Below are 16730 nucleotides of genomic sequence, written 5' to 3'. Positions count from 1 at the left end.
CACCATTTGTACAATTTTGAATCCCTGCATCCCATGAATGCTTTTGATTAAATATGATTGATATCCAGTGCATAGTTCTACAGAAGAAGTCGTTTATAGCAATCTAGCCAAATTGCCCCCTTTTTGGCCCCGCCCCTCAGCCCCCTGGGGGGTCAGCCCAACCATTTGTACAATTTTGAATCTCCACCACCTAGGGATGCTTCCAGGCAAATATGGTTGATATCCATCTCTTAGTTCCAGAGAAGAAGTCGCTTAAAGCAATATAGCCAAATTGCCCCCTTTTTGCCCCGCCCCTCAGCCCCCTGGGGGGTCAGCCCCACCATTTGTACAATTTTGATTCCCCACCACCTAAGGATGCTTCCAGTCAAATTTAGTAAAATTCCAATCAGTGGTTAAGAAAAAGAAGTCGTTTAAAGAAATTGTTGACGGACGGACGACGGACGGACGGACGGACGGACGACGGACGCCACGGTATGGCATAAGCTCACCTTGGTCCTTTGGACCAGGTGAGCTAATAATTACATCATATAGAACTATCTGTAGATCAGTATGAGATAAAGACAAAGTTTCTATTTTATACAGCAGTACTTACATTGGTAAAATCCTTTCCAAAGAAACAGGAAGTAGGGGGAAAAAAGAATAAAAGAATAAAATTAAATACTGTTTGAATAATTACCAAATTTGTAATCAATACACAGTAAGATAGCCTTCTTAACTTTACAGAAAATGGCTACCATGTAACTTAATAGTCAGACTTTAGTTTATAGATAATGCACATGTATTACCAATACCACCATCTATCTAAGGGAGGGGGTTACCATCTGGGTACTCAAAGCCTTATGTTACACCTAAATGAGGTCAATAACTTCATCTTTAACTTTACCTAGATGATTTCTTTCACTTCAGTAAATTTTTGGTATTTAAAAAGGTTAGGCACCTGTTTGTATTGTACAATAAGGAAAAAGAGATATCTGATAAGCCATGGGTATTCTTGGTATACTGCAATTATGTATATGTTTAATTCAATATCAATAACATTAGGTATCAGTTACTTAGTAGAGCTTGTATGTGATACTTTAGAATTTCAAATAAATATAATTTAACAGATGACGGTACACCGACCCTTGCAAGAGCCTTCACTTTTGTTTTCTTTATTTAAATACTTACTCGTACTCGGACCAGGTCAGGATTCTTGGAGAGAAGTTTGTGCATGGGATGATAGTCTCCAGAGGCACTAACAACCAACCACTCCCGCTCATGCGGCTCCAACTGTGAGTGACAAACACTTACAATATCAAACAAAAATTGGACCAACTGCCCAAGTTTTCAGGGCTGTACATGTAAAACACATTGGAGATCTATTCAGAATTCATTATATCTGTAGAAGTGGATGTTTTCAACCTGATGTCCGTCTTCCTTAATGATTCAAACATTTATCAGCGAATTTATTATCTACTACAATCAAAGGGAGGTACTTTCACATGTGACACAAAGATGGGGATAACTAAGCATGTCATTAAGGGAGATAACTAGACAGGTAATACAGACAACAAGGGAGACTACCAACATACCGAGGTGTAGGCAGACCCATAGGAGTGCGAGTCGTCATCAACATCTCGTTCACGATCACGGGACTGTAATTAATATTTGTAGAATAATAATAAAAAACATGTTACTCCAAATACAGCAAAAAAATGTAATCATTACACATTTATGTAGTAAACTGATCAGTTTATAAAACACATGCTTTAAACAAAAAGAGAAAAAGCTCCAAGTGTCGTTAGTGGGTATACCAGCATATCTATTGAAAAGTTAAAAAAACATACAGAATAGCTTCCCCTTTATCAAAACTGTTAAACATATAGAATAGCTTCTCCTTTATTAAAACTGTTAAACATATAGAATAGCTTCCTCTTTATTAAAACTGTTAGACATATAGAATAGCTTCCCCTTTATTAAAACTGTTAGACATATAGAATAGCTTCTCCTTTATTAAAACTGTTAGACATATAGAATAGCTTCTCCTTTATTAAAACTATTAGACATATAGAATGGCTTCTCCTTTATTAAAACTGTTAAACATATAAAAGGCCTCTCCTTTCTTAAAACTGTTAAACATATAGAATAGCTTCCCTTTATTAAAACTGTTAGACATATAGAATAACTTCTCCTTTATTAAAACTATTAGACATATAGAATGCCTTCTCCTTTATTAAAACTGTTAAACATATAAAAGGCCTCTCCTTTCTTAAAACTGTTAAACATATATAATAGCTTCCCTTTATTAAAACTGTTAGACATATAGAATAGCTTCCCTTTATTAAAACTGTTAGACATATAGAATAGCCTCCCCTTTATCAAAACCGTTAGACATATAGAATAGCTTCCCCTTTATTAAAACTGTTAGACATATAGAATAGCTTCTCCTTTATTAAAACTGTTAGACATATAGAATAGCTTCTCATTTATTAAAACTGTTAAACATATAGATTAGCTTCCCTTTATTAAAACTGTTAGACATATAGAATAGCTTCCCCTTTATTAAAACTGTTATACATATAGAATAGCTTCTCCTTTATTAAAACTGTTAAACATATAGATTAGCTTCCCTTTATTAAAACTGTTAGACATATAATAGCTTCCCCTTTATTAAAGCTGTTAGACGTATAGAGTGGCTTCCCTTTATTAAAACTGTTAGACATATAATAGCTTCCCCTTTATTAAAACTGTTAGACATATAGAATAGCTTCCCCTTTATTAAAACTGTTAGACATAAAGAATGGCTTCCCCTTTATTAAAACTGTTAAACATATAGAATGGCTTCCCTTTATAAAAACTGTTAGACATATAGAATAGCTTCTCCTATATTAAAACTGTTAAACATATAGAATAGCTTCCCCTTTACTAAAACTGTTAAACATATAGAATAGCCTCCCCTTCATTAAAACTGTTAGACATATAGAATAGCTTCCCCTTTATTAAAACTGTTAGACATACAGAATAGCTTCTCCTTTATTAAAACTGTTAAACATATAGAATAGTTTCCCCTTTATTAAAACTGTTAGACATATGGAATAGCTTCTCCTTTATTAAAACTGTTAAACATATAGAATAGCCTCACCTTCATTAAAACTGTTAGACATATAGAATAGCTTCCCATTTATTAAAACTGTTAGACATATAGAATAGCCTCCCCTTTATTAAAACTGTTAGACATATAGAATAGCCTCCCCTTTATTAAAACTGTTAGACATATAAAATGGCATCTCCTTTATTAAAACTGTTAGACATATAGAATGGCTTCTCCTTTATTAAAACTGGTAGACATATAAAATGGCTTCTCCTTTATTAAAACTGTTAGAAATATAAAATGGCTTCTCCTTTATTAAAACTGTTAGACATACAGAATAGCTTCCCCTTTATTAAAACTGTTAGCCATATAGAATGGCTTCCATTTATTAAAACTGTTAGACATATAGAATAGCCTCCCCTTTATTAAAACTGTTAGACATATAAAATGGCTTCCCCTTTATTAAAACTGTTAGCCATATAGAATAGCTTCTCCTTTATTAAAACTGTTAAACATATAGAATAGTTTCCCCTTTATTAAAACTGTTAGACATATGGAATAGCTTCTCCTTTATTAAAACTGTTAGACATACAGAATAGCTTCCCCTTTATTAAAACTGTTAGACATAGAATGGCTTCTCCTTTATTAAAACTGGTAGACATATAAAATGGCTTCTCCTTTATTAAAACCGTTAGACATATAGAATAGCTTCTCCTTTATTATAACTGTTAGACATAGAATGGCTTCTCCTTTATTAAAACTGTTAGATATATAAAATGGCTTCTCCTTTATTAAAACCGTTAGACATATAGAATAGCTTCTCCTTTATTATAACTGTTAGACATAGAATGGCTTCTCCTTTATTAAAACTGGTAGACATATAAAATGGCTTCTCCTTTATTAAAACTTTTAGACATATAAAATGGCTTCTTCCTTATTAAAACTGTTAGACATATAGAATAGCTTCTCCTTTATTAAAACTGTTAGACATACAGAATAGCTTCCCCTTTATTAAAACTGTTAGACATACAGAATAGCTTCCCCTTTATTAAAACTGTTAAACATATAGAATAGTTTCCCCTTTATTAAAACTGTTAGACATATAGAATGGCTTCTCCTTTATTAAAACTGTTAGGCATATAAAATGGCTTCTCCTTTATTAAAACCGTTAGACATATAGAATAGCTTCTCCTTTATTAAAACTGTTAAACATATAGAATAGGTTCCCCTTTATTAAAACTGTTAGACATATAAAACGGCTTCTCCTTTATTAAAACTGTTAGACATACAGAATAGCTTCCCCTTTATTAAAACTGTTAGACATACAGAATAGCTTCCCCTTTATTAAAACTGTTAGACATATGGAATAGCTTCTCCTTTATTAAAACTGTTAAACATATAGAATAGGTTCCCCTTTATTAAAACTGTTAGACATATAAAATAGCTTCTCCTTTATTAAAACTGTTAGACATACAGAATAGCTTCCCCTTTATTAAAACTGTTAAACATATAGAATAGTTTCCCCTTTATTAAAACTGTTAGACATATAGAATAGCCTCCCCTTTATTAAAACTGTTAGACATATAGAATAGCTTCCCATTTATTAAAACTGTTAGACATATAGAATAGCCTCCCCTTTATTAAAACTGTTAGACATATAGAATAGCTCCTCCTTTATTAAAACTGTTAAACATATAGAATAGGTTCCCCTTTATTAAAACTGTTAGACATATGGAATAGCTTCTCCTTTATTAAAACTGTTAAACATATAGAATAGGTTCCCCTTTATTAAAACTGTTAGACATATGGAATAGCTTCTCCTTTATTAAAACTGTTAGACATATAAAATTGCTTCTCCTTTATTAAAACTGTTAGACATATAAAACGGCTTCTCCTTTATTAAAACTGTTAGACATATACAATGGCTACTCCTTTATTAAAACTGTTAGACATATAGAATTGCTTCTCCTTTATTAAAACTGTTAAACATATAGAATAGGTTCCCCTTTATTAAAACTGTTAGACATATGGAATAGCTTCTCCTTTATTAAAACTGTTAAACATATAGAATAGGTTCCCCTTTATTAAAACTGTTAGACATATAAAACGGCTTCTCCTTTATTAAAACTGTTAGACATACAGAATAGCTTCTCCTTTATTAAAACTGTTAAACATATAGAATAGCCTCACCTTCATTAAAACTGTTAGACATATAGAATAGCTTCTCCTTTATTAAAACTATTAGACATATAGAATGGCTTCTCCTTTAATAAAACTGTTAGACATATAAAATGGCTTCCCCTTTATTAAAACTGTTAGCCATATAGAATAGCTTCTCCTTTATTAAAACTATTAGACATATAGAATGGCTTCTCCTTGATTAAAACTGTTAGACATATAAAATGGCTCCTCCTTTATTAAAACTGTTAGACATATAGAATTGCTTCTCCTTTATTAAAACTGTTAAACATATAGAATAGTTTCCCCTTTATTAAAACTGTTAGACATATAGAATGGCTTCCCCAACAAAATTAAGAACATTGTAAGTTAATAGATACAATCTACATTTCCCATTCCAAATAAAAAGAAAGTAAAATTGAAATTGAAACATCCCACCATGACCATGCATATATATTAAAGTTTTGAAACACTACTTACTTGGCAAATGAGTACATTCTATTGTAATATTTTTCATTTAAATGACATTTGGAATCAAGCTAAAAATTGTAAAATTTTCTAACATGTTCATCTATTTCATCAAGTCTTCTTTTAATAATATTTCTAGCAAACAAAGATTATACAAACAAAACGTATAGTTTTCTATTCAAATCCAGAGAAAACCACTTCAATAAAACTATCGAATTCACACACCAAGTTTACAAAAATACAGTTCAAAGTGTGCTGATATTTAAGAGAGTTATAATGTTGAATTCAATATACAGACTTTGGAACAGCTTTTCCATTCAAAGTAAAAAAAGTGATGACAACTTAAAAGGCAGACAGAATGTTACTTTGATCGATGGAAAACAAATAAATGCCAAGAAACAAACTGATGACACTCTAAAAGACCAATTTACAACTCAAGCCCATAATTTGAATTATTATCTCAACAAATATACTGACCTAAATCTTAAATTAAATTTTCAATTCATATAGCAATTTTATATTTCTTTAACTTGCGTTTAGCACTGAATGCTATTTTTTTGTCGAAGCTGGAAAATTAATAATAAACAGCGTTTATATAAAATACTATCTACAATTACGAACATGTAAGGGAAAAACTTAGGTAACTCCTAATTTGAAATACAACAAATTGTAAGATAATTCATGCAGCTTGCCATGCATCGACAACTAGGGTTAATTAATATACATTGTGTTGTTAGGGTTCGTATTGAAATATCTTCAATAAAATAAATATTTCTAGTTATACAATGTTAACTGTAACCAGTGAAGCAGAATGTAAGAGTTATATGCAGAATCACGTAAGTTTGGTGAAAGTTAGCGAGAACAGCAAAACAAATTTAGTTTTTTTGGTTATAATATTATGTATGCACCCAGAAACTATGACTGTAATCAGCTCATACTTGTTTGAGTTTCTGTTAAACTCTTTGTAACAAGTCCCAGATTTAAGAACACATCCTAAAATGACCATTGCCAGTAACTGTTTGGCTGTTGAGAATGAGTCCTATATGTGATCTGTGATGAGTTATCTCCCATAAGATGTGTTAAGCTGTTTATAATGATTGAGAATTACCACATAATATCCAATGCACACCTGTCTAACATGTTAATCAGATTATCTAGGTGTATCTTGGCAAGGAAACTATTTTATGTGGAATGCTTTTAGATTTTTTTGTGCAGGTAACAAACATAATTTTATATCAGATTTATTTGTATTACAAAGGAATATGTGCAGCAGATTGGAAACTTTTTAATCCTTAATCCAGAAAAAATGTTGATGCCGAGCGAATGTAAATTTTATTACCGTTAGTTAAAGACATTTCCTGATTTAATCATGATGATAAATTTCTATATCACTGTTTGTACACAAATCATGTATCCATAACAGTGTATACATAGTTTTACGGTAAAAGTGGTAAGATACTTTCTGTCTAGATTATAGTTGCTATGTTCACAGTATAATTTCTTTTTCTATTTTTCTTTATTTACAGAAAGTCTTCACAAGAATATTAGGTAAACCCCCCTAATAGTATAAAACTGACTCGTATGTCTTTCTTTTTAGGGTGGCTGACTCGCTGTAATTCAGATTCTGTCTCCATGCGATTCAAATGTTTGGCACGGTCCTTGACACTTATGACCGAGGCATTCACATCGTCTTCCAAGTCTGCACTGGACGCAATGGACTGCTGGGAACCCTGGGATACCTGGAAGGTCAAACGGGTACAAAACCGCCCAAAGGTCAAAAGTGGTCATCACACAATAATATTATGGGGTGAAATACAGAACATACAAGTAACTAAATAGATAACAAGACATGATATCCGATACATGCAAAGACAAAACTTTTAGGCTTGCACACATGTAACTTAAAGAAATGGTAAATAAATTGTAAGGAATGTAAATATGTGATGATGAGTCAGAGTGAGATGATCCTGATTTTTATATCAGTTGACAACAGCAGATGGTGATGTGCTATGTTTAAAAATATGAGTATTTGAGAAAAATTGACAGGATTCCTAAACTATTTCTATTAGAAATGTTTTCACCCGAAATTGACCTCAAAAGTTTTGTATTTTTTTTTAAAATTAGAAGTAAAATTGTTATTAAAGAAAATTGTTTGTAGAAATGTTAAATTAATGCTGTTTTTTTTCCAAAGTAAAGTTTCCTCTAAAACATTGATTAATTCTGGTCCAAACTTACCTTCGTTTTTTATGTTCATCACTCAAATATTAGTAATAATAACCACAGTATATCTGGGACAACAAAAAGGTGTACACGTAGGATTATATACCTGTAAGCTTCATCCACCAGATTCTTTATATATAATTACTTCTGGCAAAAAAGCCTTAAAATTGCCAAAGTAAGCAAAATATAGATTGACCGGACTAAATGTAATAATGACAAAGTAAGCATTGTGCTGTAATGTTGTGTACGTGCAGAGTATGACATGTGCATTCATTGATGACAAAAAGCTAAAACATTGATCAACTGTCAAAAGGAAGATTTAAAATGTCAGTCTTAATTTCTATTCTTTTATCTGAATATAATTTTAACATACCGTATACACATTACACATGTTATACATATTATCAATAAACTGAAATATTGAGAAAAGTGGTGACTTCCACATTCGTTGACAAACAGGGACAATGGAATTGTACAGACATTATCTATAGACATACAGTCTGTTGTCTTTTCTGATCTACATCTTGTTCAGAATGTTATCTAATACTGATGTAGTGAGTAACTAATAAGTTAACCAATCACGGTCACCAATCAAAGTCACATGATCACTAGCTTATAGTCCAAATGGTTGGCAAGGAAATACAGTATATACTTGGAAGTTTATTACCACTAATTAACATTAATAATGAAAACAAGAGGGCCAGAGGGCCTGTATCGCTCACCTTGATAATAAAGCAACCATGGGAAATTATTCTTATTACATAAAATACCTCCAGTGGTACAGAGGAAGAAGGATTTTGAAGATTTAAACCTCAATTTCCCCTTTCGAGCCCCGCCCCTCTGCACCCAAAGGGGCCACACCAACCGTTCATACAAAATTAAGTCATCTTGGCCTAAGGCTGCTCAAGACCAAATTAGGATAAAATCCATTTACCCCTATGGTAGGAGAAGAATGTCAAAGATTTTACCTCTATTTCCCCCTATTGGACCCTCCCCTCTGCCTCCACGGGGCCCAAACTCACTGTTTATACAAAAAGAGTTCTAGACCAAATTAGGATAAAATACCTTCATCCCTATGGTAGAAGAAAGATTTTAAAGGTTAACCACTATTTACCTATTCGGCCCATACCCCTCTGCCCCCAGGGAGGTTACACCCACCGTTTATACAAAATTTAGTCCCCTTGGACAAAGGACGCTCTAGACTAAATTTAGTCCCCTTGGCCAAAGGATGCTCTAGCCTAATTTTAGTCCCCTTGGCCCAAGGACGCTCTAGACTAAATTTAGTCCCCTTGGCCAAAGGACGCTCTAGACTAAATTTAGATAAAATCCCTTTATCCCTATCGGGACTAGCTATAGTAGTGTTTTAAAGGAAAAGTTGACGGACGGACGACGGAGGCTGTGCCATGGCATAAGTTAACCGGTCCTTTGGACCAGGTGAGCTCAAAAGTCAGACACCATTTTACATGTTAGGAATGACCAATAGTATCTATTTTAAATACTGTCATATGTTCTGGAGTACAGTAAATTCACTTATTTTTCAGGTTTCCATAGAATTAAAAACTAGAAAATATGTCATTTAAGATTTTAAGAAAACATACTATTTTTAAGAAAGCACCTTTTGAACAATCAAGGCAATGATAAACTAATTTAAATATATGGTAATTCATGTACTGTTACAAATACTATTTAAATGGAAACACAATTACATTTTTATTTCACTGTTGTTATGTTAATTTTTTAATTAGCTAATATAAATGTATTAAATGTCTTTGATATACCTATTTATCACATACCTGTTGAAATCTTGTTATAGTAATTAATACAAGCAATTTAATTTTCAGACCATGAAATACAATGTTCTGTATTGCACATGTGCAATACGGAATGTTGTATTTACCTACAAGCCGGAACTACATTTTATGGGAATCCCCTTATCATGGCGAACTGAAAAGTTCCCAATATTTGTAAAAAATATCAAAGTTTATAAAATCTTTGTATCGATCTCTACCAAATACGGAAGGAATGTGATCAAAGCAAGACCACACACTTGTGTTTTTCTGACGAATCAGAAAGCACTCATTTATTGCGCAGACGTATATATTCACTCGTTGCGCTCCGCGCACTCGTGAATATATTCGTCCGCACAATACACTTGTGCTTTCTGATTCGTTAGAAAAACACAAGTGTGTGGTCTTGCATATGTATTGTCTGATAGCAAAACAAGGTTTTGAACAGGATCACTAGTACTTCTAACTCACAATACTCTAGATAATGATGTGAATTTAAACAAGGGGGAATTATCATGAAAACATGCTTTAAAAACATGAAACATGCATTGCATACTCAATATATGAAACAGGGAACAATTTGGTTTTCAACTTAAAACAAACCATCTACATATGTATAAGTGCTTTAATGGTTACATGCCAATCTCAATGCATATTAACTAGAATATTAAAGTTTTTTTATCAACCATCATTTTAATAATCTTATGATTTTTGTTTTGTTTAAACTATGATTATAGTGTTGAAGTAACACTAGAAATGCCAGCCTCTGTCTCAGTATAACTTACTAACGCGACTATTCACACTAGAAATGCCAGCCTCTGTCTCAGTATAACTTACTAAGGCGACTATTCACACTAGAAATGCCAGCCTCTGTCTCAGTATAACTTACTAAGGTGACTATTCACACTAGAAATGCCAGCCTCTGTCTCAGTATTACCTTATTTTGTCATTGCTATAACAGGTAACTTACTTAGGTGACTATTCACACTAGAAATGCCAGCCTCTGTCTCAGTATTACCTTATTTTGTCATTGCTATAACAGGTAACTTACTTAGGTGACTATTCACACTAGAAATGCCAGCCTCTGTCTCAGTATTACCTTATTTTGTCATTGCTATAACAGGTAACTTACTTAGGTGACTATTCACACTAGAAATGCCAGCCTCTGTCTCAGTATTACCTTATTTTGTCATTGCTATAACAGGTAACTTACTTAGGTGACTATTCACACTAGAAATGCCAGCCTCTGTCTCAGTATTACCTTATTTTGTCATTGCTATAACAGGTAACTTACTTAGGTGACTATTCACACTAGAAATGCCAGCCTCTGTCTCAGTATTACCTTATTTTGTCATTGCTATAACAGGTAACTTACTTAGGTGACTATTCACACTAGAAATGCCAGCCTCTGTCTCAGTATTACCTTATTTTGTCATTGCTATAACAGGTAACTTACTTAGGTGACTATTCACACTAGAAATGCCAGCCTCTGTCTCAGTATTACCTTATTTTGTCATTGCTATAACAGGTAACTTACTTAGGTGACTATTCACACTAGAAATGCCAGTCTCTGTCTCAGTATTACCTTATTTTGTCATTGCTATAACAGGTAACTTACTTAGGTGACTATTCACACTAGAAATGCCAGCCTCTGTCTCAGTATTACCTTATTTTGTCATTGCTATAACAGGTAACTTACTTAGGTGACTATTCACACTAGAAATGCCAGTCTCTGTCTCAGTATTACCTTATTTTGTCATTGCTATAACAGGTAACTTACTTAGGTGACTATTCACACTAGAAATGCCAGCCTCTGTCTCAGTATTACCTTATTTTGTCATTGCTATAACAGGTAACTTACTTAGGTGACTATTCACACTAGAAATGCCAGTCTCTGTCTCAGTATTACCTTATTTTGTCATTGCTATAACAGGTAACTTACTTAGGTGACTATTCACACTAGAAATGCCAGCCTCTGTCTCAGTATTACCTTATTTTGTCATTGCTATAACAGGTAACTTACTTAGGTGACTATTCACACTAGAAATGCCAGTCTCTGTCTCAGTATTACCTTATTTTGTCATTGCTATAACAGGTAACTTACTTAGGTGACTATTCACACTAGAAATGCCAGCCTCTGTCTCAGTATTACCTTATTTTGTCATTGCTATAACAGGTAACTTACTTAGGTGACTATTCACACTAGAAATGCCAGCCTCTGTCTCAGTATTACCTTATTTTGTCATTGCTACAACAGGTAACTTACTTAGTTGACTATTCACACTAGAAATGCCAGTCTCTGTCTCAGTATTACCTTATTTTGTCATTGCTACAACAGGTAACTTACTTAGGTGACTATTCACACTAGAAATGCCAGCCTCTGTCTCAGTATTACCTTATTTTGTCATTGCTACAACAGGTAACTTACTTAGGTGACTATTCACACTAGAAATGCCAGTCTCTGTCTCAGTATTACCTTATTTTGTCATTGCTACAACAGGTAACTTACTTATGTGACTATTCACACTAGAAATGCCAGCCTCTGTCTCAGTATTACCTTATTTTGTCATTGCTATAACAGGTAACTTACTAAGGCGACTATTCATACTGACAATCAATAAAAGGATTATTGTACTTGTTCAGGTAATGTATACAAGAAGTCTTACAAAGGGTATATTAAAAATAACATAACTTGTATGTCTGGAATGTTGATGTAATGACAACTAATCCTTGGAACTGGACTTGTATTCTAGTCAGCATGGCCTATAAAGCTGTGGGAAATGAAGGCTAGTCTGAATAGTTTACCCGTCTGACTCCTGATCATTTAACCTGATAGTCAAGCACTATTCACTATGGAATGTTTATAATTACCGAAGACGATGCTGCTGATGACATCGAAATAGTCCCCATGCTGGCACTCCCAGTCATTGACATATCTGGGGTTGTCTCCCTTGAAGTGATATTTGTCTCGCTGCGTACTTTGGACATGCCGCCTCCATCAACTTGATCTGAACCCCCTGGGTTGGTTGGGGGCTCAGAGCTAGCTCTGATATCATTTCTGGGGTCTTGACTGTCATTCAACTTTTGTCCTTGCTCTGTAGTATCAGATCTAAATTTCTTTTTCAGCACCAGAACTTTTTCACCTCGCTAATGACAAATAGAAATACACACTTATCAATATTAGAGCTAGTCTAGTCTTTCTGAAAGTTTGGTCCAAGCCAGGCATTAATATTGTTTTGTGTTATATTAGAATCTTTGAAATATTCGTGTTATATTAGAATCTTTGAACTATTTAGAGTCATCTACCAAAAATTATGCTTTTTTTTTTATATGTTGGTAAATTTTGCTAGGATATTGAGCTTTGCTATCTATATATGATCATGACGCACTATCATTACATAAACATTTCTTTTTTAGAATTTTTAGTCCAGGGGTTTTCTACTCATATTTGAAAAAGCTAGTCTTAAGGCTCAAAACAATTTGAGAAATAAGGAATTAACAAGAGCACTGCAAACGGATGCATAATCCAGTCTGACCCATCAAATGATTTTTTGTTTGTTTGATATTTAAAGTACCTGGTAGCCAGTGTCATGTCTATGTGATAAAAATGCTTGCACTGATGCGTTTGTTGCTAAAGTCCAAAATTTACAAAAATAGAAATTATTTTCCCAAAATTAAATCCATATTGTCCTTGTTAGACCCCACATGACACCCATGCCAAAAATTAGGACAATAACACATGATCTGACTGAACTGTATACCACTGAAGAAACTTGCACCAAAACTTTAACCAGACGGACGGACGCAGACGCTATACCATAATACCCACGTTGAATTTCGACGGGCGTATAAAAACCAGAGGACCAATTTGGGTTATTTTCATCAATAACTATCTCTGGGTTATAGTTTTGCAAGTGAAGGAAAACAATGTGACGGGCATCGTCTTTTTTTTTTATTGTACCTCCCATTAAAAGCTTGATTAAGACCAAAATTAATTTAAATACTGTTTGTCTCCTTGGCCTGTTCTCATAACCCACTAAAAATTACTACAATGTTTTTCGCAAAATCGTTTTATAACCTATTTTCACAGCTGTAGGTTTTACTTACATTGTAGTTCAATTAAGCTGCATGTATCAAACAACAATAACATGTGCTTTGATAATTCAATATAGAAAACATGTTGTGTGATAAAATCCATCCAACTTCATCCATATTGTATAGATAATCCTATATCACCAGTGACTTAAATATATGAAGACAGTTGTCAAGGAAAAAATATCCTTTCATACCAAATATATATGGGAGAGCCTTGTATATCTGCTAGCTCCAAACGAGACATACCAAATATATATGGGAGAGCTTTGTATATCTGCTAACTCCAAACGAGACATACCAAATATATATGGGAGAGCCTTGTATATCTGCTAACTCCAAACGAGAACAATATGTAATGGAATCCTAACTGTAACATGAGTTTATATGTCCCATCATCTATTGGACAAGAAAATATAGAGACAGCCATATGTAGCAATCCATTTCAACCACAAAGCACACCCACTACAAGATGTAGTTATCAAATCATTGACATTTTACATGCAAAACATGAATCCTTTAAGTCCACATCAAATGGAAAACAATTGGTGTACGAAGCACACAAACTTCATACATGTACCTTGACACTTATATCCAGAGGTAAATATTTTATCTTCAGTCATTCTTATAAATGCTCCTGAAATATTCTAGCTCTTAAAATGCCATTACTATCAGACTTTTTAAGTTTTCAAGTACCTACCTCATCAACCTTGATAGTTGCAAGAGTATTTACAAAGTCCTTGAAATTTTCTCTATTTTTACCTGAAATATAAAGAATATGTATACCAAGTTATAGAAAAACACTATATGAAATATATATTATGGGTACATTTTCTGCAATGTATTGAGCAATTTGAAAAAGCTAGACAGTTTTGCTTTACTTATGACATACAGGGGCAAACTGGAAAGAAAATGGGGTCAATTTTGGTTAAATTTCATGCTAAAGAAAAGGAAATAATTACTGTGGTTTATTTTATGTAGCTTTGTGTGTTTCATTGCTTAATATATATATATATTTTTTTAAATCCAATTTCAACAACATAACTAGACGCACACATCACAATTTCAAGTTACAATTAGATAAATAGTTTAATTACTTTAAATTTATTGATTGTAGTTTGTACTTATGCAAACTGTTCCACATTATTATGTGAGCAAAATATAATTTAAATCCTGGATGTCATATATGTTTTACTCCTCATTGTGTTCTGAATTAAGTATATTGTAATGAAATAGCTTGTTTTTTGTTGCTTATGTTACATTCTTTTTTCCTCTTTTTTCCCCCTGATCGATTTATGGTGTTTGCGTAGCTTGGGTCTAAAACTAGAAAACAGCATTCGTATATTTGGTCTTATTATGGGCTTGTATCTATCTATATTATACTCCCCAGAGACCAGAATGGCTTTAACAGATAGGGGGTTAAGTACACAGATGTGATGACAAAAATCACACATTAGAAACCGTATACGATCATGTGATATTTAAATGCAGAACCTGTTATCTTGCAAACAAGACTGGCCTAACTTTGGTACATAGGTTCGAGCTTACATACAATAATCACCATCCTTTCCCAAATTGAATACTTACCCTTGAATTGTGGATCATTTAAGTCTGATTTGAATCGTGTGACGAGTTCATGATTTGTGACTTTATTTCCCCGTTGTACAATAAAATTTCTGACAGCTTCCAACGTAAACCCGGAAGCTGCCATTTTCAATATAGTCGCTCTCCCTGAAACGCTTCTCTCTCTACAAGCGTTAGATTGACAGAGTTATGTCGCGTTCGATTAGGAGCACTTAGAATTAGTTTTTGGACTAGAATTGTTCGTTTTAAAATATGGTATTACATGCATGATAGCTTCCAATTTTGATGTTTATAACCATTTTTTATTACAGTATGGGGAGCGTTCATCTGTCCACATTTTGATTAACTATTTTTGAAAATATTGAAACTTTATAGGGCCTAAAATAAAATATTGTTTGTTTCCCCATTTACCTACTTACCAACCAAAATATTCCCTACAGTACCCAAAATATTTTATTGACATTTTCCAGAAAGATTTTTTTTTTATAGTTTTGTTAATTGTTAAAAAAGAATCGTACTTGTACTACTGGTATTCTGTTCGAATTTTAAGTTACTAATTACAGTATCAATAAAAACAAATTTGAAAAATATAATTTCCCTACCTATACCTATACCCATGATTTTATGATTTGGGTCGGTAAAGGTGAAACAGGCAATAATATAGTGTAGGCATAGTAAAGCATGTTTGGAGTTGAGCAAAATTTGCGCATAATTCACCAGCAAGTAATGCTCTGATTATTCAACGGTTTCCGCAAAATAACTCATCAGATATGACCGCATTCTTCTGAAAGTTAGTTCATACTTATATTAAAAGACAATAGTTCGAATTTGAGCAAACCCTGCGCAATTTCAGCACTATAATGTAATAGAAATTGCTTAATTCAGATGAAACTTGGTAAATATCAAAAATATTATAGATAGATAAATGTCGAGTTGGAACTTGATCATATATCTGAGCATTATTAGCATAGTGCGCTCTGATCGGTTGGACTTGAGGTTTCCACATCATTGCTTAGCGAAATATAACTGTATTTTGAACAAACTATCAGTGACATCTTGCAATATAAAGATTAATACTCAGAAATAGTTTCGGTTTTAATGGGTTAAGATGGTTGATCGATTATTGGCAAAGGGTGGCAACACTCATTTCTTTTGTATTGTTGGAAATAGGGACGAATTTAAGGGAAGAATTTTCTATTAAGTTCAGGATTTTAAAAATGTGTTTAGGTTATATGACATAAATTTGCATATAAAATATATTCCTTCAGCTAAAGTGGGTAAAATATAACTTTGAAACCACCAGATCCTGGAAATGATTCAATTATAACGTG

At 33.1% G+C, this 16730-nt stretch overlaps 1 protein-coding gene across 1 annotated transcript in view; it reads right to left on the bottom strand.

Annotated features, from left to right (window-relative positions):
- Positions 1-15552, bottom strand: part of LOC110462728 (ankyrin repeat domain-containing protein SOWAHC-like) — a 23177-nt gene extending 7625 nt beyond the window's left edge. The window contains exons 1-7 of the mRNA XM_021516842.1: positions 15403-15552; positions 14516-14577; positions 12595-12870; positions 7294-7455; positions 1572-1634; positions 1168-1269; positions 593-604 (exon numbers count right to left, since the gene is read on the bottom strand). Coding sequence (XP_021372517.1) covers positions 593-604; positions 1168-1269; positions 1572-1634; positions 7294-7455; positions 12595-12870; positions 14516-14577; positions 15403-15526 — 801 coding nt within the window. The 5' untranslated portion in view covers positions 15527-15552. The remainder of the gene's footprint in view (positions 1-592; positions 605-1167; positions 1270-1571; positions 1635-7293; positions 7456-12594; positions 12871-14515; positions 14578-15402) is intronic.
- Between the last annotated feature and the right edge of the window lie 1178 nt (positions 15553-16730).

This window comes from Mizuhopecten yessoensis, unplaced genomic scaffold (genome assembly GCF_002113885.1).
Source record: "Mizuhopecten yessoensis strain PY_sf001 unplaced genomic scaffold, ASM211388v2 scaffold1461, whole genome shotgun sequence".
Taxonomy (NCBI): Eukaryota; Metazoa; Mollusca; class Bivalvia; order Pectinida; family Pectinidae; genus Mizuhopecten; species Mizuhopecten yessoensis.
Note: the sequence above shows the minus strand (reverse complement) of the source record. Positions and strands in the feature narration are given on the sequence as shown.